At 38.1% G+C, this 21,157-nt stretch overlaps 2 protein-coding genes and 1 long non-coding RNA gene across 3 annotated transcripts; all 3 read left to right on the top strand.

Annotated features, from left to right (window-relative positions):
* The first annotated feature begins 971 nt into the window (after positions 1 to 971).
* On the top strand, positions 972 to 15,802 carry LOC110377372 (atlastin). Its single transcript, XM_064039776.1, has 12 exons — positions 972 to 1,144; positions 7,961 to 8,172; positions 9,345 to 9,494; positions 10,087 to 10,242; positions 10,626 to 10,775; positions 11,136 to 11,274; positions 11,643 to 11,827; positions 12,269 to 12,490; positions 13,112 to 13,326; positions 13,700 to 13,766; positions 13,939 to 14,037; positions 14,768 to 15,802. The coding sequence occupies exons 2-11, from the start codon at positions 7,966 to 7,968 to the stop codon at positions 13,975 to 13,977; spliced, it is 1,530 nt and encodes a 509-aa protein (XP_063895846.1). The 5' UTR covers positions 972 to 1,144; positions 7,961 to 7,965; the 3' UTR covers positions 13,978 to 14,037; positions 14,768 to 15,802.
* Positions 6,720 to 7,400, top strand: LOC135118284 (uncharacterized). Its single transcript, XR_010277479.1, has 2 exons — positions 6,720 to 6,910; positions 7,173 to 7,400. It is a non-coding gene; the product is annotated as an uncharacterized LOC135118284 (long non-coding RNA).
* Positions 15,803 to 16,496: 694 nt separating the features above from the next.
* Positions 16,497 to 19,458, top strand: LOC110377347 (acyl-CoA Delta(11) desaturase). Its single transcript, XM_064039837.1, has 5 exons — positions 16,497 to 16,674; positions 17,039 to 17,169; positions 18,016 to 18,221; positions 18,653 to 18,838; positions 19,218 to 19,458. The coding sequence occupies exons 1-5, from the start codon at positions 16,515 to 16,517 to the stop codon at positions 19,456 to 19,458; spliced, it is 924 nt and encodes a 307-aa protein (XP_063895907.1). The 5' UTR covers positions 16,497 to 16,514.
* Positions 19,459 to 21,157: the final 1,699 nt, after the last annotated feature.

Here is a 21,157-nt window from a genome sequence, read left to right as displayed (position 1 = left end):
CGGTGGTTTATCTGTTGTTTTCCCTCAAAATGAAAATAGAAAAAACATATAGGTATATAAATTCAAAAAACATCCTCAATCAAGTTTGATAGGAGCAATGCATTTTTGTAATCCACAATTTTCCGGCTGCAGGTTTTTGACTTGACCGTGACTTGCATTGTAATTATTTTATAAGTAGAAATTATTGCCTGACGACTCAACCGTATGATAATTCCTGCTAGCTTTTAGGCTTAACACTGTGTGCATATATAAGAAAGTAAGAAACTGCGTGGTACATACAAATAAGAAAGTCTTTGTTGCAATGTTATGAATTGGGAATTTTAAAAAGGCCGGAGGGTATCACAAGACTATAAAAATTATAATTAAATGGGTATCTCAAATATGATAAGGTGCAGTAATGAAAATAGTGCAATCTATATTAATATTACAAAACTAGAGAGTTTGTTGGTTTGTTTGCTTGGATGCGCTAATCTCAGGAACTATTGGACTTATTGCAAAAAATCAATGAAGGCTTGCAGGCTGTTTGTCCTGGAGCGCGAATTAATTTTTGCGTGAAACCACGTGCGCAAGTTAATTACAGTGCAAATATATGTATAGTTTTTGTTCAATCGTGGTGCAAGATGGTGAAATGGAGTGACGATGAGTAAAAAAGTTTCTAGACTTAAGTTTCCTAGGATACTCTCTGATGACCGGGAAATATGGCCTAGGTACTTATGTCGCACTGGACCATGATGGAACTCGAAAGGAGCTAATTATTGAAAAAATACTGATCAATTATTATACAGTGCAAACCAATAAGCAGGTCCAGGGTATTTTGTAGTGAAGAAGATAAAAATTATCACCAGTAACAGGTCAATAAAAATTATCCTCCTTTGGTCAAAAGCTCACCTGATTGGGAATGCTCGGAATAACCATTTGCCATTATCCTTATAAACTGCGATAGTGACAGGAAAACAGGAAAAATATTCTGAAAATTATTCTGGAGTTTACGATTTGTTGCAAATGGGCCTTCTGTGGCTGTCCATTTATTTGAGCGCGCCTACTCACCGCGCGCCAGTCGTTTGCAAACCGCTGTTTGAAGCGGACTTGTATTATACTACCGCGTGATTCTTGCTTTACATTTCCGCGTAAAACTAAATCTACAGTGAGTATTTTATATTACTTACGCTTTTAACATAATATTCTTAGTAAAGTGCTATTTCTAAGTGATGTGGGGAAGTAGGAAAGTATAGAAATGTGTTGTGTTTCACCTGCATATTTATGTAAACAGTGGTCGAGTTGATTGGAGTTAATCTGTCTGTTATGTTTCTACCGGTTTTGTATTACTTCATGCTATGTGGCTGTCAGCTGGTCAACCAGGGCTTTTAATACGATATGAGATTTAAAACTTTAGATAGGTACCCATTTTCTACTTTGCAAAAAAGAAGTTTAGACAATTAGATATTCGTTAATTGAAGACAATTTAAAAGATTTTGAAGATTAGGCTTATCTTTTCCCACAAATAAAAGATCTTAATTGTTAAACACAACATAACAAGATTATGCGCTTTTGAAAAGTTCGTTAACCCCCATAAACATTGAGTTACCTGCATCTTCAAAAAACATCATAGTTATGTTAAAAGAATAATTAAAATTACCTACCTTACTATCAATAACAATGTTGTGTGACAATTATTTCTTACATAATGTTACGTTGGCATAGTGCATTCATTGATTGATATGATAATGTTGATTAATGATCACTATCCTACCGTATAAATTCCTCTCGGTACCGCCAATTGTCACCGTCTTGTTGTGATTGCCATGTGTGTAGCGTCTGCGAGTCGGCGAGTCGTGACGACGTAGGTACTTAGATGATAGAGATCAATAATAAAGCAATAATGTTGTTTGTGAATGGACTCGAAACCAGTCTACCCACATTAAAACATGGGTAGGTATATAGATTGACTCCGAAAATTATGCAAGTTTACACGCTTAATAACTTTGTCTGCATAACCTGGGAATCGAATCTATGACGTTAAACCACAGATTACTAAAAGTGCGAGGTGGTAACGTACTTATAGCTTAAATTTTCTCCAGTTTGATATTTTCCTACCTACTTGGATAATTTTGAAAGTTGTAGTTTGTAGTCCATGCAATCAATGGTGTTAGATACTCTGTAAGATTAAGCTAAGCTAAGCTATCCTATCCAGAGAAAAGTGGTCGATTCTCATTAGTTTTAAGATTTAGAAGTGCTAAATACATCGAGCATATTATCAGCTTTTATGAGAGACCATGTGCCAACAACGTAAACTATGAATTTATCTATGACAACGTTTCTGGACACTGATGATGCATAACTACGTGTTTATCTACCACTGACAAAATGTTCATACATAAATAAGGTACCTACCTATATGGTTTATGAAGGTTTCTGAGCATCTTTCTCGGCAGTTTAATTTTTCATTTTCCCATGAAAGTTGACCCCCCGATAAAATTATTCAGAAACCCAATCAAACGTTTAAAAATTGAAAATTGTTAGGAATGGTTGTAAGGTATTTATTTAAATAATTTGAATACGAAAATGCTTAACTGCGTAGTAATGCGTAGTTTGTTGTTTCGACTTTAAACAATGTAAGTAATTTAAAATCACGTTTCATGCGTAAAAAAAAAACAAAGATTACCAACTTTAATTTTTTGGTTTGAAAAAATATACATGGGGCTGAAAGATCGATCTAATTGAAAATTTTCCTTGGAGAGGAGAACAGCTTGTAAAAAAATACAAAAGAAGTTTAGATGCATTGTAGGACCTATTTAGTAGATATACCGATCAGCTGTTACACATCGCCAGTACCTACTTATTGCAATCGTTCATTGAATAATGCATCAAGTTGTATTGTGCAGTGAGTATAGACAACAAACCTATGTTAACGAGCCTTCCTCGTGGTAAGCAAGGTTAAGCAACATTGCTCTAATCATTACAAACAATGACGACTGTTTAACTTGAAAAAACTAATATATAGGTAGGAAGGTATAAAAATTACTGCAAAATAAGTAATGTTGCTAGAGAGTAGAGTAGCAACATAGGTAGGTACCTAATTTACAAGAGCGAGCATTTTGCTTAATTAAGTTTTTTGTTAGTCATATTACGGAGAATCCTACCTACTACCTAAAAATTTTTCCATAACATGCAAGCTACAGTTAACATGAATTTTGCACGAATAACGGCTATAAGATCCGTAGACAGCTCCGAGATCAATAAATGGCGCGCCACGATGACTCATAGACAAATGACTACATCTACATAGCTAGCTATGTATAATAACTACGTAATAATAGATGTGAGTAATTTGTTATGTTTTCGAGATCATTTTTTGGTTAGGTTAAGTTACGAGTTTGAGGTGACAAACATCGCAAAGTTAGGCTTTATAGTTGTCAATGAAATATCACTGTTGTTGTATGCATAGATTTGGGATCCCACTATAATAGGTGTATGTATGTCATTTTTTATGAAAAACGGATCGAGCCTTTCTCTGCAGTATTAGACATACACACTTATGTATGTGCCTACAGGTCTTAAATATAGAGTGGGCCTACGATAGTACCCTGTTGAACTCCCATGTTAACCGCAGAAGTAGCAGATATTTTCTACTTTTTCAGTTAAAAAAATACCTGCAAATGTCCTGACAATACTAATTTCTACAAATGTTATGTTATTTAAATCTTCATTCTTGTAATATCTGTCGTCTCTAGATTAGTATGGTCACTGTCCAGTCCAGTTCTAATTTGCAACGGCCTTGCTTTCCGCCATTAAGCAAATGAAAATCTTAAAATAATGCATCATAAACAATGTGGTAGGTAGAGGTGTTAAAAAAACTGTTCATGCAAGGTTTTATAGGATCGATAGTTCGTGGGAATCGTGTCACCCGATAAATAGACAGATTAACATATTTATTCTTTACTTAATTTCTATAACCTATGTATCTATACGATTGTTTTACTAGGATAGTTTTTTTTTCGTGTTGTATATATCTATATATAACTATGTAAATAAATAAATTACTAGTTAATGTGATTAAAAAATCTATACGATTTATTATAATAGGAGACTGAAATGTGACATAATTTATTTTGAAGCTTTTATGTCCAAATTCAATATCTAATCGCAAATCAGCGAATCGCTAACATCATGCCTACAGAATAAACAGCGATAGCCTAATGGGATGGCTATTCGATAAGACCGGAGCAAAATCAGGCCCAGGACTTCGGGCCGACCCGGAAATCGTACCCACAACCGTGCAGAGTCACACTTTGTGACTATATTAGACCAAGCAACATAGCATAGAGGCTAAGCAATTCATTAAAACCTTTTTCAATCCACCTAAATGCAATAAAGCCATTGACATTCAGCCTGACATGATAGTTGTCAATCGAGAGATCGAGAGCCCCATGGCTTATCTTTATTATTGTTATTGTAAATTATAGTTAGGTACTTTAGAAATGAAACCGAAGCTGCGGAATATAAAGAAATTCTATTATACAGGTACCTAACTTACGACCTGATATGTACGAATTACCTGCTAGGCTGCAATTTTCCTGAAATCCCGATGTTAGAAACGTATACCTACCTAATAGCGCTGTGACTAGAAAAGTGGTTTGAAGGTGCTAATGTCTCAAATCCATAATACAAGATTTACCAACTTTAAATCCCCTAAGACGACCCACTGACCAAAATTCTTGATCATGTTAGTTAAGCACGGTGTGTGTATTATGAATATAGGTAATATCGACACGACTAGGAATCCCTATTTCAAACAACAACAAACAACCGATCTAATTTGGATGCAACCTAACTCCGTGTCAGTATATTCTTATTTTATGTTTATTTTTAACTATCATTTTGGAATATTCATTAAGCATTACTTAGCTTAACTATTTCCTTGTATTATTCATTTTATTCCGATCGCTTACTTATACTTGGATCTGAATGTAAAGAATGCAATTGATTGCCTAAACAATAAAAAATATCCTTTTTCCTTATCCGATCGATTTCTTTCTGTTTATTTTATTCTGTTCATGCATGGGCTGAGGAAAACGTAAAACAAACATTTTTAGGAAAAAAAAATATATATCAATCAATTTCATTCTTTAGTAGGTATTTTGATCAGGTACCCGATCAGAATATCTGTAATAAAAATAAATGGACAAGGAAAACGTTCAAAAAAGGTTAAATAATATTCCAAAATAATAGTAAAAATAACCATACGATAAGGTTATACCATATATGGCATAAGGTTGCATCCAAATTAGACGGGTTGGGCTATAGCGACAGACATTAATTAGCATATTGGAAACGTTACAAAAATATTGTTTAGTTTTCCTCTTATTATTACATACCTCATACCAACATTGTTCTCCAACTGTAATTTTTGGCAATTCTTAAACTCCCTACTTTTAAGTAGCTCCTATCAACTTAAAGGTTATGAAAGACGCAGACGTATCGGAGATAACCAGAAACCGTATAAACAGTACTAAGACTGACTGTACTCAATATCTTATTGTACTCAATACCTACTTAATTCTTTCTTATCATTTCTTGGATATTTTACATCTTTTATCGTATCAATTAATTCTTCACTGGGCAGCCATTGCAAATCTACTTAATACAATAACAGTATGCACAGGACACAGTATGCTACAGAAGTCCAACGCATAGTTTCAACATATTATCATTAGTGGGGAATTTATTTAGGTCAAAAACCACGATAAAACAATACCATATTACCTGTGTTAATTTAAAATCATATTTTTACAACAACCCTTCTAGGAAAGAGGGAAAATAATAAACGAACAATCTATAAAGGTTGGAAGGAAAAATCTACTTAATTGAACACAGACGACCACTTTATTTAAGTGTCGATATGTAGTATAATATCTATATTAATTAACATAATAACATAATAATAAATGGCATTGTTCTCTTAATAATGTCGTAAAAAATAAAAGATCGGTATTTTATTATTGTATTTAGATTAGTTTTTTGCTCAATCTAGTTGAGGAAATGTCAGAAAGAAACATTTATGCATTCATTCATCTATCTATAACATAATCCAAGCTTTAAATATTATATAATACCTAACAACATTTAGACTGATATAAATGGGCTATTTAACATTGAAACCATTTTTCAATATTTTCCTTAAATAAAATTCGTAGTTTTATCTTTGTTCGTTAATGCCGTAGATTTAACGTTGAGTTCTTTCAAATAATTTCGACTTCGACCAAATCGTAAGATGGACAAACAAACACATAGGTAGTAATTACATCGTAATAGAAAAGTAAGTAGGTTGTACCTGCATAACGATGAAAATTATATCTTGCGTACACTATACTTTTAGTTACGATGGCAGCTAACATACATTAATTAAATAATGCGCTTTTGAAATGAGTTAACGGTCCAGGGTATTCGTCTATTTGATACAACATTTGGAGCGATTAGTTTATTCTGTAAAAAACATTACTGAAATAAGCTCAGAGTAGGTACTTACCTTTATTTTCTACTGTTAAGCACTAATTGACTGGCAAGTTTTTAATTCCTAAATGGGAAGTAAGCCTTATAAGGTAAAATAGTAATTTAAAGGCTGTGGTAAAGGTCAGAAGGTTAGAAAAGTAATAAAATTAAGAATTCTCTGTTGATAAAGAAACAACAATGATAACGGATGGCGTTTCGAGCGTTGTAGGGTAAACTGGGTACGGTTGTGCCAGGGTACGGTAGTGACAGTCGCAGTTGTAACGAAACTATACGTAAAACGGGGGAGGTTGTGAGGGAGAAAGACGTGGCTCACAAGCCTAAACACGTTCCCCAGTATTGCGTTAGCCGGCGCACGACGTTGACGTAAGCAGGAGCCCACATTGCTTTTCAACAATCAAAAGTAAGTATTTTTGTTCGATTTCGTTTCCTAATTACTGTTATTTTTATACAGATAGATTATCTTGTTATTTTTTTCTTTAAAAGTTGAATATTAATATTTAATTACAAGTGATTTCTTTTTACGTAAAGTATTTGGCAAAATCATGGCGATTTTTTGTTTTCAAAATGATGCGTTGGGTACGGTTGTGTCAATTTTTTTGGGTACGGTTGTGACGAATATCTTTACATATAATAAATCTCATATTATTGTTTTTTGCTTTTAGATGTCCAGGATACGTTTGCGGAAGACCGAAAGAGCGCAGTGTGATATCAAAAAATAAAAAGATGCCGATGAAGAAGTGAAACAAGGGATTTCGTACGTGTAGCTCAAGCTACAAGCCTTTCTACAGCTACAAGTTTGAACAGAGCAAATGTTGTTTTGTTGATTGTTAAAACTATGTTTGTAAGCTTATTATGTTAAACATTTCTACAATAAAAGATATTATAGACCATTTTGATATATGTTTATGCATGTCACAACCGCCCTTGGTATGTGGCCGGTTGTGACACTTTCCCATTTTTTTTTAAATTGATCTTATGAGTAATACATTGTATTAAGGAACAATATATGAGTGTTTTTACGTACACAAATGTACAAATTGCGATACAAGTTCCTTTTCTGCGAGCTAATTAGTCAAATATCAAAATTATTGGTGATCAAACGAAAATTGGCACAACTGTACCCAGTCTACCCTACCTACATTAAGATAATACTTTGAACAATGGATAGTCTTTTATCCTACCTAAGTTTTGTCCAGGGAGGTGACTATGTTCGTGCACTTTCTTAAAATAGAAACATCTTTAAATACTCGTATTTATAACTTCCTTCTACAAATACTGGAAGCATTACGCTACAAATACCAGACTGACTTTTCTTCTACGTAGTGACCGAGAAATAACAAGTTAAGAATACTCTTCTGTCAGGCATATTGCATTGTTATAACCGCAGACTACATTACTATACCGACCCAGTTAAAAGACCAAGACCTCAATTTTCCTTCTGGTCTTCCAGGAAACATGGCGAAGCTGTCATCAGGCCACGGCATCCAGGTGGTGTCTCCGAATGAAGACCACACCTTCCAGCTTAACGAGTCAGAGCTCCAAGAGTTGCTGCTGCGGGAAGACTTGAAGGACCGGCCAGTGGTGCTGGTGTCAGTAGCAGGGGCGTACAGGAAGGGGAAGTCCTTCCTGCTTGACTTCTTCTTGAGATATTTGGATCAGACTGTGAGTAAACAAGGCCATGAAGAATAATTATGTGTTTTTAGAGTATGTATCGACAGCAGTGCTATTGTAGCTACTTCTATCGCATCCGTGAAGACCCTGATGTTTTCTAACTATTCTGAAATTGCAACTTCTTTTCGATAATGTTAATTAATTCGTTGAAGAAAGAAAAATCGTTTCTGTCGCCAGTTAAATACATATTAGAGTAATCTCACATATGCATTCAATAGTTTATATTTAACTAGCTTTCCGCCCGCGGCTTCGCCCGCGTGGAATTCGGTTCACCCCTCCCGCTGTGGGTTAGCAGCGGTGAGGGAGTGTCAGACTCTTACTGACTAAAATCGTCGTGTTCCGTCCTAGGCCAGAGGCCTTTTATATACCAGGGCCGCGGTACCTCTTTCGAACAACCCGCAGCCCCGGCTGGCCCTGGCCCTACTGGGCCCCACTGATTTCAAAACACCTTAAGATTAATTCGCGGCGAACCTTAACACCGCGATACAGAAAAGCACAACGCCATCTATCGAGCTATCGGGAAGCTCGCGATTGAACAATGAGCTACAGGTTAAAGCGCGAGATATCATTGCACTTCTTACGTATCTTAAAAAAAACAACGTCACCACGTTTTAAAAAGCTATCATTCCACTTCTTACGTATTTTAAAAACACATCGCTACCACGTTTTAAAAACACCCAGCGCCATCTATCGCATACCTCAAGAACTAAATAACTTAACTAATACTTATACCAATTAGTAATTCGTTGAATTATAGTTATTTCAGGATAAGTAGATGTAAAAAAAAACAGTTAAGACGATAAAACAAATTGTACGTCATCCCTCGGGAATTCCTCATTTTCGAGGATTCATTATCGTATCATTTAGCTTCTAAATTTATATGTTCATATTCGTTTGCAATATATTACCTTGTTTTAAACGACACACAGCGCCATCTACAATCCATCCATCAAACAATATTTTTGTTTTCCCTCGGGAATATCAATTTTTTCGGGATAAAAAGTACCCTATTATTTAATCCGGACTTCTAACTTTACGTCTGCAAAATTTCAAAGCAATCGGTTCAGTAGTTACGGCGTGAAAGCGGAACAAACAAACAAACAAACAAACAAACTCACTTTCCGATTTATAATATTAGTAAGGATTATTCATTTCTTTTCCAGTACAATAATGGAGTGGGTGGAGGCGAGTGGCTGGGCGCAGACGCTGAATCACTCAAGGGGTTCTCCTGGCGCGGCGGCTCTGACCGACACACCACCGGCATCCACCTTTGGTCACAACCCTTCAAAGCTACCACTCCTGATGGCGAGAAGGTAAGCACATTATACAACATTGATGATGCTTCCTTTTGAACAGTCGCGATGAATTTTAAAATTAGGCTGATTAATCAGCACTTTTCGAACGTCTTTTAAGTCAATACTCAATACTTTGTTAGCATTCCATATGTTTTGCATCAGGTGGACAGAACATGGTCACGGAGGGCACAGCTCAAATATTATGCAGAGTTATGCAGTAGCTTACTTCTAAAATTATAATTATCCAAACTAATATTATAAATGCAAAAGTAACTCTGTCTGTCTGTCTGTCTGTCTGTCCGTCTGTCTGTCTGTCTGTCTTTTCTTCACGCCTAAACTACTGAACCGATTTGTGTGAAATTTGGTACAGACATAGTTTGAAACTTGAGAAAGGACATAGGATAGTTTTTATTACAAAAAAAAAATATTATTTTTATAATTAAAATTATTCCGGACATATAGCGCCATCTATTGGTCAAATCAAAAATCTGCTGGTAGTCACTATTCTACGCGAACGAAGTTGCGGGCAAAAGCTAGTTTCCTATAAATAGTAAAATCCTATCATACTGCTACTGAGTCCTGCTCTAACCAGTTTGGTTTTTTTCTTTAGGTGGTGATCCTGCTAATGGACACTCAAGGCACCTTCGACAGCAACTCGACTGTTAAGGACAACGCCACCGTGTTCGCGCTCTCCACCATGCTGTCCTCAGTACAGATATACAACCTCTCGCAGAACATTGAAGAGGATGACTTGCAGCATCTACAGGTAAGATTAGGTGAAATAGTAGGCGGTAGACTTGAATTCAGGCCTGTGCGTTCCCGAAATAAAGCATATGTACAACTTCATACAATGTTCTCTCACTATGTGGCTGGTAGTGTTTTTCTACTAAATCTGCCAATCAAAAAAGACATGATATCTTCTTCTTAAGTATCTTTATGTAGTTCTTCTTCTTCATCCTGTCATTCTGCCCTGTTTGTATGTTATTTACGGTCGGAGCAATATATTTACCGCTTCCACTTTTCTCTGTCAGCTGTCATATAACATCCACTCCCTTTATGCTCATGTCCTCTTTCAGGCAGTCAATTCATTTTATCTAAATGAACAAACTTATTCCAGTAATTTATTTCAATTTTAATTTTACATTTCAGCTATTCATGGAGTACGGCCGCGTCGCAAAGGACGAGATTGGTGGGAAACCATTCCAGCATCTTCAGTTCCTCGTGAGAGACTGGTCGTTCCCGTATGACCATCCTTACGGCTCTGAGGGTGGACAACAGCTGCTTAACAAAAGACTTACGGTGAGTTCACCATTTAGGATTAACTATATACCTATACCCGAACTATTTTCAGATTAGCCGATATGATCAATGGCTGCCAGGTTGGCCATGGTTTGGTTACAGTTATATATATAGTGCCACTGGGTCCTATTTTCTGGAACTGATAAGTGTAGGATGTCCCACAACATGATATGTATAAGGTTGATTGGACGTGCTTTCAAATATCAGCGTGGCGTGTATTATTTTCACAAGCTTTTATTTAACTTGCAATTTATTTATATGCTTAGATGTAGATCCAAGCGTCTTAAACCTTTTCTCAATATTTGTGAACCTTCAAGATGTTATTGTAATCTGGACTTAGGAAAAGTATATCGTTTCCAGGTCAAAGAATCTCAGCACGAGGAGTTGCAGAGGGTGCGTCAGGACATCGCGCGCTGCTTTGAGGAGGTCACTTGCTTCCTCATGCCTTACCCTGGGAGGAAGGTATCCACTGATCCTGATTTCACCGGAAAGCTATCAGGTATGGAATAGTTCTATGAAGTACCAAATCTTAAATCAATTTTCCGTGAAACTTGTGATGAATAAAAATTCAATGCAGAGGTAGATAAAGACTTAGAAATACTTGTTTAAGTATAATCGCAACCTCTTACGTCTTGTTTTCTCTGTTGACACTACACCCGTGACTATACTTAGCTCATAGGAGAATCATGCATGAGAGCATCATATCAAACTGTACTTCCAAAAAACAAGTTTACCCTAGTGGAGCAGCGAATTCGAGAATATCTTCCAATTATTTTTATTTTCGTCGTGAAAATCACAACTTTCTAACAATCACAGAAACTCCAAACTTATTAACTACACTAACAATCCACCAATCTTCTCTTCCAGACATAGACCCGGAGTTCCAGAAGGCACTCCAGCAGCTAGTGCCGATGCTGCTGCAGCCCAGCAGGCTGGTCACCAAGAAGATCGCCGGACAGACGGTGAAGGCGCGGGACTTGCTCAACTACTTCAAGAGTTATGTGGAAGTCTTCAACAGCGAGGAGCTGCCGCATCCCATGACTATACTGCAGGTACATGTTAACTAATTTATTAAGGCATTATGATGGCCCAGTGGGGCCAAAGCCTGCCGGGGCCGCGGGGTTGTTCGAAAGAGATACCGCTGCCTTCGTACATAAAGGGCTTCAGAAGGAATATGATGGGTTTTAGTCAGTAAAAGTGTGACACTCCCTCAAGCTGCTAACCCAAAGCGGGAAGGGTCATAAAAATAGTCGTAATTTTCAGCCTTTTCACTGTCGAAGGATTGAGCGTTAATCACCACGATTGCTAAGTCCGGGATTCCAGACTTTATTATTCAGGTTATTTCAAGATGTTTTTAATTTTATTCAGTCATTGGTCTCCAAGGCTAGCCACCATGACGTAATAAAACATAAAGTCGTTGTTCCCCATGAACACTTTAAAAAAAAACTATAAATTGATGCTTGAGCCTTTATAAAAATTCTCCACTCTCCCAGGCGACAGCGGAAGCCAACAACACTTCAGCATCAGCGGAAGCTAGGAACGTATACGAGACTCTGATGGAGGAGATCTGCGGCGGGGCGAAGCCCTACCTGCCGCAGGACGCGCTAGACATGGAGCACCGGAAGTGCCTCAACAAGGCGCTGCATGCCTTCGAGAGTAAGAAGAAGATGGGCGGCGACGATATGGCTGCCAAGTTTAAGGAACAGCTTGTAAAGGTGAGCATTGAGACTAGGACTAAAGTTAAGGTCGTGTTCCAAGTCACACGTCTGTCTTCGACGGGTGATGATTCGATTTCTAGTAAAGATAAAGATATAATTTATTTGTAAAACATGAGTATACAGAACAAAAAATATATAGTGTATGTTGTAATGACCTTCATGATTTGCTCTAAGTAACAGCGCACAAATTTTAATAATTACATTTTAATTAAAAGGGATACAATTATTCATATATGTAAGCATAATTGAATTTAATTTATTTTATTTATAGATACAATAAATATTAAATAGATGATTGAAATACAATCAATTGGTGGGTGTCGGCAAAAATATACGGCTGCTACGTTATTGGTAATCAGAAAGTCTAACAACCAATGGTACTCTGCTCCATCTGGCCCGACTGAAGGTCCTTTCCAACATACCTAGGAAATTCTAGGCAAATAATCTATCGAATTTCGAAAATAACGCGAAAATTCCCAAACATCTTCACTTTGCGTGAATCGGATTGTCAATAAATCAACAAAATATAGGGTAGCTGTTGTAACTAAAATATCAAAACGACCAACGCCTTAGTCTGCCCGTCAGAAATCAATATGTTCATGTTCACCTGTTCCTCAGGATATCGAAGACCTATACACCCAACTATCAGCTCACAACGAGGGCAAGAACTTGTACCGCATGTTCAGCACGCCGGCGGTGTTCGCGGCGCTGTTCCTGCTGGGCTACCTGCTGACCGTGCTCGGCAACACCTTCGGGGTGCAGACCCTCGTGGCGGTGGGACAGGGTGTCACTGTGGCCGCTGCTGGCATGCTGGCCGCTTGGGGTTATACCAGGTTAGTGGATAGACAGCTATGACTTCCGTCGAGTGAGAGTTGCCGGCGTTCTTTGAAACCAAAGAACGCCATCATCATCGCTTATATCATCGCTTTAACAAGCGATGGAAAAAAATATACCTTCATTGTAACGAAAAAAGGTTGACATCTCAAAAATGTCGATCTTTTAGTTAGATAATAAATTATGGCCGCGGCCACAGATTACCTACTAAATGGGGTACTAAATGTGGTACCCATTTTTATACCCATACATAAATAGTTATTACCACGCATTTACCACGGCTACTTATTTGTAAATCTTTTGGATGAACGTCCAAGAAAGTCGAAGAGACTCATGAAGCTTACTTATTGAAACCTGTTTTCAACTTTACAGAATGACAGGCAACCTAAGAGAAGTAGGGATGCAGCTGGATGACATCGCCAATAAGATCAGATCCTTTGTGAGTATCATATTTTTAATATTTATTTAGATCCATATCTGTCCTATTATTTAACACCGAAATTCCACATTTTATTAAGAGAGAAATTAAGAGGTATATAATTACCTAAACAGCAATTAAATAAATAAAAAGTAAATATGGGTGACTAAAATGGGGGTTTTTTTCTGCGCAGGTTGTGAGACGAGCGGAGCCACCGCTAAAGGAGTCATAACAACGGGTCGCCATTATTGGACTTCAAGTGAATTGTTATGTCTACAATTATGTCAAACTGAGTGCTTAGTGCGAGTTTTCGTGAATTTTTTTACGGACTCACATGAGAGCGCGTATACTAAGATTTGTATGCAGTGTTGCCAACTTAGTGGATTTTCCACTAATACTGGTGGTTTAAGTCCCCTATTTAGTGGCGAAATGTTGAAAGTACTGCGGGTCAAGTAGCGAAATGTAAGTTTTGTGGTACAACTTTAAGGAGTTACTATGGAGATTTGAAGTCTCACGGAATGTCAAAAAAGCATCTACAAAACAAAAAGGTGAACGACTACTATATAATTATATTAAGTACTCATTCATTGGTCAAATGCGTAACTAAACAATTTGTGAAACTACTACGCCGATTATAATTTGTGAAGGATTCGGATCGGGTCGGATGAATTGCTAAACAGACGTAATGCTTTGTCTGTTTTAATTTTCTATCGTTGCCGAGTTACATCTTTGGATGATTAAATTGTTTAAGGTTACAATAAAATATAAACAATATTTTTTTAGTGGTGAATTTGGTGATTTTAAGTGTGGGATAAATTTTTGTTAGTGGTTTTCTGGTGGTTTTAAAAGTTGACTCTGGTGGTAAGCTTCTACAACTGTTGGCAACACTGTTTGTATGGAACAAAAACAGGTTCCAATTTTTGACATTAGGTGGAGCTGTTTTTGTTCCATACGAATCTTAGTATACGCGCTCTCATGTGAGTCCGTAAAAAAATTCACGAAAACTCGCACTAAGCACTCTGGTCATTTATTTAGCGATGGCACTTACTTTTAAAGTTATCAATCGACCCTGAAATTTTACCTTTACAACTTTTTCCTCGTCGAGAGGAAATTATTGAAAACCCTGAAACCGCGTAAAACCTATATCGGTCCTTGGGGAACCATTGATTCCCTAGCAAATTTTAGTTCAATTTGTTTAGCCGGATTCCTGCGAAAAAGTCCTCCAAACAAGTAGGTGCCATAGCTAAAATATAGATTAACTACTTAAGTTTTAGATATAAAAGTCAGAATAGCTTGTAATAAACATTCTAATGTAAATAATTATATTGGACATGTGACGGAAATGCGTACAAACATTGACCACTGAATATACACAATCCTGACAGTTGAATGTTATGTTACCAAGAGTGTTCAATTTGAATAAATGTAAACATTTCTGGCAATAGAAATCACTGAATATTCAATTTTATACATTTAATTTGAAAATCTATTTTTAGTATAGATAAGACCTTGTATGCCTCTTGTTAATTATGTACATTTTCTATGTTATAATCTCGAAATAAAATGCCACAAATAAATAAAAATACTAGGCTTGAATTGGTCTGCTTCTTATTGTGTCGCAATGACGCTGATAAATTATGTACGACGGTGAGCCTCATATAAACTGATGATATAAATAAATACATGTATATGTGATATTATAGTATTTGTCGCTAGTATAGAGACAGAAAATAATTGTAATATATGTACTTAGCGATTTGTATTGTCCAACGCCTTGAATATTGTAAAGGTGCATTTCTGAGGTACGCAATAGGCACGCAGCAGCAATCTGTCGTATACTTAGGAAACGGCGCCACACTTTATTGACAGCCGATCGCAGCCGCAAGCGTATGTCGCGAGGTTTAGAAATGTACCCTAAGTGATAGCAGATGATTCAAATAATATATTATATTTATTATATAGAGAACTTTCCATTACAGACATATTTTTATGAACGGTTGACCAGCGGTTTGTGATTTTTATATTTTGTAAATAAAATGATAATATTTTATACTGTTTGTTCTTTGTTTCATTCTGGGCATCAACCTTACAGCAGTATCCAAGATTTCAATGTGATCTTAGTAATACTAGGTACCTACTTGCATACCTACAAAGTCTTAAATTACAATGGTCAATAAACGAAGGAATTCCGAACCACAGAAACTGACCTCTATGATGAATAAATTTAATGTAAAATTAAGGTACCTAATTATCCAATAATTCATTGTTTTTGGGCCCCTTATTTTAATGAAGTAATTATCACAGGGGCTTTATATTGTGTCCCGCGGTTTCGCTCGTAAATTAAGAACTTAACAATCGCGAATAAAAAATGACTACTGTAAGTTGCCGTTTTAATAGGCTTTAAATTTTTTCTATACGTAGGTACTAAATATGCTAAATATTTACAAAAAATGCTCTGAAATTACTGAACTGAATTTAAAAATTATTTCACTGTTGGAATGCTATATTTTACCCTGATAGGATAAGTGGGTAGTCCCCTCGGGACGTGGGTGAAAGCGCAGGAAAACAGCTAGTATTCGATATTTTTTCCAGACCATTTGTTTTATATTTGGGTCTAAACAAACATATGTAACATACTCTTCAGCTTTATAATATGTACCTGATTAGCATAACTGAATTGAGCTGACATTTTGCCCTTAACAACCTTTCACATAAAGATGTTAAAAGAAATAATAAATACTATCAGTACTTGTAAGTAGTTAGCCCAATATGCAGGGCTCGAATATATCTCGCAAAATTGAAAAGTTTTTCGGCTTTCAGACTGAAATCAAATGGCCGAACGCAATTTTTATAGTTGTTTACCATATTGTGGGTGTGTACTGGTGCTGGCATTATGCCTTGCCTGTTAAGTGGCAGAGTGTGGTGTTCGGTAAGTGAGTTTGTTTATTTATAATTCACCAGCAAGTATGCGCTGAACTTAACTTGATACTGGAGATTGTCTATATAGTTGTCCTGGCAATAAAGGCAGAGAGAGAACTCTGATAGCAATCTTACTGCACTTACTATCATGCATTGGGTACAGCTTTCCGACAAACATACTTCAACACTAATCAGCCGGACGTCTACTTTATGTTACGTCAACTTAAGTTAGCGTCAGGCGCGCGGTAGGGGAGAACCTATCATCTACCGTCAAGTGGCACGCCACTAATGAAGTTGTACTCACCTGCAAAAGCCACTTCAAAAAGCTGCTTCTGGATACCACCTCCATGTTCTTAACCATGTCCACATTCTAGCACTAGTGATGTACGTGGTGAGCGGGCTGGGCGTGACGTGCGGCGCGCACCGGCTGTGGACGCATCGCTCCTACAAGGCCACGCTGCCGCTGCAAGTGCTGCTGCTCTTCATGTTCTCCTGCGCCAGTCAGGTGAGAAGATTATAATTGACAGGCTATGTAGAAGCGTTGCCGGACGTCCCGATTTTTTAAACAATAGTTATTTGTTATACAAGAGTGCAAAGTTGCTTTTTAACCGTGGGCTCAATTTTGATGACCGAGCAAGCGAAGGATTCTAAAATTTAAACACGAGCGTAGCGAGTGTTTCAATAATTAGAATCCTGAGCGATAGCGAGGGAATCAAAAGAGCACAAGGTGAAAAATCTTTGCACTCGAGTGCAACACGTAACTTTTCATCCCACCTCATCGAGGAAATTACTAAATGCAAAAAAAAAAATGGCGCTCACATATGAGTATCAAATTAAAAAGAAGTACCTATTAAAATTCATTTATTTGAAAACTCAGTTAAAAATGAAACGAGGTTAAAAATATATGTAAAAACAATAATAAAAATTACTTAATTAATTGAATAATTATTTTAAGTAGTATTTTATTTGTTTAATATGTAGGTTTGTTTGAAAAGTCTTATCAAGATTGTCACAAATGGAGTATTGCACACGATGTTCTAAATTCAAATCACTTTGCCGCTCTAGAGGATAAAAACGGCTTTTGCACTCAGATATCAAAGGGTAAAACTACTCTTTCCGAGATGGTGGGATGAAAAATAATGTCCCTGTGCTCGGGACTCGGGCTGTTCTGTTTTTTGAGGGTATCTCGACTAATACTTCATATAAATAACCGTTGCGAATATCGCCGGTAAACCTACATTATTTTGATGGCTTTTAAATTAAACTAAGAGGAACTAATCTTTTTTACTTACGGTACATTATAATCAGTTTAAAGTATGAACTAATCCGTGTTTACTGACTGTTTTATCAGACATCAGTCCGCCTATGGGCCCGCAACCACCGCCTCCACCACAAACACAGTGACACTCACGCGGACCCTCACAACGTGGGCCGCGGCTTGTTCTACGCGCACATCGGCTGGCTCATGATGAAGAAGCACCCTGAGGCGCTGGCCAAGGGGAAGACTATAGACATTAGTGATATTGAGAGCGATCCGCTGTTGAGGTTTCATGAGAGGTAGGTAAGGTTTTTTTGAAAAACTTATCTGCGTTATGTAAATCTAAACTAACAAACTGAAAATGCAGAGACGAGTTCATCAGCAGTTGGCCTTTAAGCACAGATTACTAAATTGCTTTTAATTGCAACCGCCGCCTATATACTCCCGGTTAAATTCATTGTTTGTAATAGTACCTATTGATGGCCTTATTAAATTTCTCTAAGTACCTAGGCTTCATCTTCTAATTGTTGGCTAGAAAACTGGATTCGGAATTGTCACCCGTACGTAACACTCGCACACAACCTTCTTTAAAGGGCTGCCACCCCTGCAAAACTTAAACTTCCAGTCAATAAAAGCCTTCCAGTCCAGAAGTCATGCACGAGTCTACTGTAACAGGCAGAGAGCAAGTTTCACTTTGAATCTATTGCTTAAAAACCTTGTTTATTCTCAGAAACATCCTCTGGATCAACAGTCTATGCTGCTTCATACTGCCCACTCTAGCAGGAGTGTGGTTGTGGCACGAGGGGTGGTGTACCGCGGTAGCCTGGCAGTGCTTCATACGTTACGCTTCCGCCTTCCACTGCGAGTTCACTGTTAACAGCCTCGCGCATGCATACGGGTATAGGCCTTATAACAGGTGGGTACAGTTCAAAATCGTAAATCAAGAGCATTCAAATAAATCCTTTCGACTTCTTTGATTGAATATTTATCAAAAGACATTCTACCTTACCTGTGTTAATAAAGGTGATTTCAAAAGGATGAAGATTTAAATAACATAAACACCAATTTTGTTAAAACAACTGTTTACTATGAATTTTGAAGTTCAATTTTCATTAGATAGTGGTAGGTTTAAAGTTTTAACACTTTTCAAGATTAACTAAACCTTACAGTACCACTAAAGCACTAAGTAATAAGTAATGAATAAAATTAGGTCAATTTTAATGATATTAGAACAGCAAAAAGTCCACACTTACCTTCTCAACATCCAGAGGACTTACAATCAACCTTCCTTCCAGCACCATACCCCCTGCAGAATCCTGGTACGTGTCTCTCACGACTTTGGGCGAGGGTTACCACAACTACCACCACTCGTTTCCCTTCGACTACAAGGCGGCGGAGACCTGGGACCTACTGAACCTGTCCACGGCCTTCATCCGGCTGTTCCGCAGCATCGGCTGGGCGTATGACCTCAAGGAGGCATCTGAAGAGTCGGTCAGAAGTCTGGTGGAGAGGCTCGGGAAGTCTGCTGCATCGTAATGTAGATTGTAGAATATAGGTTTACATTATTTATTGTCTTTTTGATTTATTAATTATACTATTTTATTTGCACATATTTTACAAAATAAAAAACAGTGTACAAAGGCGGACTGTCTGTAACTTTTGAGTTTCACTTACCTACAATAAGTAAGGTAAGGGGGTGTGGGGAAGACCTGAAACTAGGTACTTGAACAATATAACTCATAGGAGTTATGATTGCACATTGTTCTGCTTGTTTTTTAATTACTACCTACATTAGGGTACGTTCTTCTTCTTCTTGGCGAGTCGATGGCAACTTAAATTTTGGAGGCCCAATATTTCGCTACGCATACGGCATTGTCAGTAGCGTTATAAAGGTCCTCCACTATGCAGGTGTCGGGGCATAGTGGACAGCATAGAAGGTGCCGCATGGTTTGTGGTATGGCACCACACCCGCAGCTGTTGTCGTCAGTGTAGCCCCACTTACATAGGTTTTCCCTGCACCTGCCTACCTGTGCACGTAGCCTGTTAAGAGACTTCCATACAGGCCACGGTTGGTCGTAACCTGGTGGAAGCCGTTCCACGGGTGGAAGGAAGCCAGGCAGAGCAAGATCTTCCCATTGTTCGATGCGGGTCTTAGGAGCATCTTTAACTGGGGCTACACTGGCGAGGAAACTGTTCCTGCTTTTTAGTCGGCTGCGCGGTGGTCTAGCGCCATGAAGCGGATGACGTTGGTCCGTTTCTTGGCGCATTTTTTCCAGGGAGGCAGCCACGTTCCTGCGTACCGCTGGGGGTGCAATTCCGGCGAGTGGATATAGCATTTGAACCGGTGTTGGTTTGAGACAGCCTGTTATTATTCTACACGTCTCATTAAGAGCTACATCCACCCCCTTTGTGTGCGTGGAGCGACCCCAAACCGGGCAAGCATATTCACCGGCAGAAAAACATAATGCTAATCCAGTGGTACGCAGGACATTCGGGGCAGCGCCCCATTTGGAGGTGGTTAGACGTCGCAGGAGGTTATTGCGGCTGAACACTTTCTTCTTGACGTTCTCGCAGTTGGTCTTATACGTCAAGGACCTATCTAAAGTAACACCCAGGTACTTTGGGCAGTCAGTGTGCGTGATGCGTACGCCTCTCCAAACGACGTCTAATTTGCGGTTAGCCATACGGTTGCGCAGGTGATAGGCGCAGGACTGTGTCTTGACAGGATTCGGTTTCAGGGCGTTTTCCCTGTAATAGATGTCCAAGTCTTCAAGGGCAGCAGAGAGGTAGGTCTCGACCACTTCAAACGATTTTGCCTGCGCTGCTAGCGCCAGGTCGTCGGCATAGATAAAACTGGTTGTATTAGATGGTTGCGGCTGATCGTTTGTGTAGATGTTGAATAGGGTGGGGGCTAGGACACTCCCTTGGGGCAGACCGTTTCTGAGCTTCCGCCACCTACTTTGTCCAGATTGTAAGTGGACTTGGAATCTCCGGTTGCGGAGAAGTTCTCCCAGAATTCCCACAAATTTCTGATCGTGTGTTAGTTCACTAACTTTCCACAGTAATCTCCTTGTATTGACTGTATCATACGCCGCCGAGAGATCCACAAAAACCACGCCCGTCACTGCACCGGCTTCATATCCATCTTCGATATGCTGAGTAAGCCGTAAAACCTGATTGCAGCATGACTTACCAGGTCTGAAGCCGGCCTGCTCAGGGATGAGTTTAGGATCTA

The sequence above is a fragment of the Helicoverpa armigera genome, chromosome 20, assembly GCF_030705265.1.
Source record: "Helicoverpa armigera isolate CAAS_96S chromosome 20, ASM3070526v1, whole genome shotgun sequence".
In the NCBI taxonomy this organism is placed as follows: Eukaryota; Metazoa; Arthropoda; class Insecta; order Lepidoptera; family Noctuidae; genus Helicoverpa; species Helicoverpa armigera.
The sequence above is the reverse complement of the archived record's forward strand: the minus strand, read 5'-3'. Positions and strand labels throughout refer to the sequence as shown.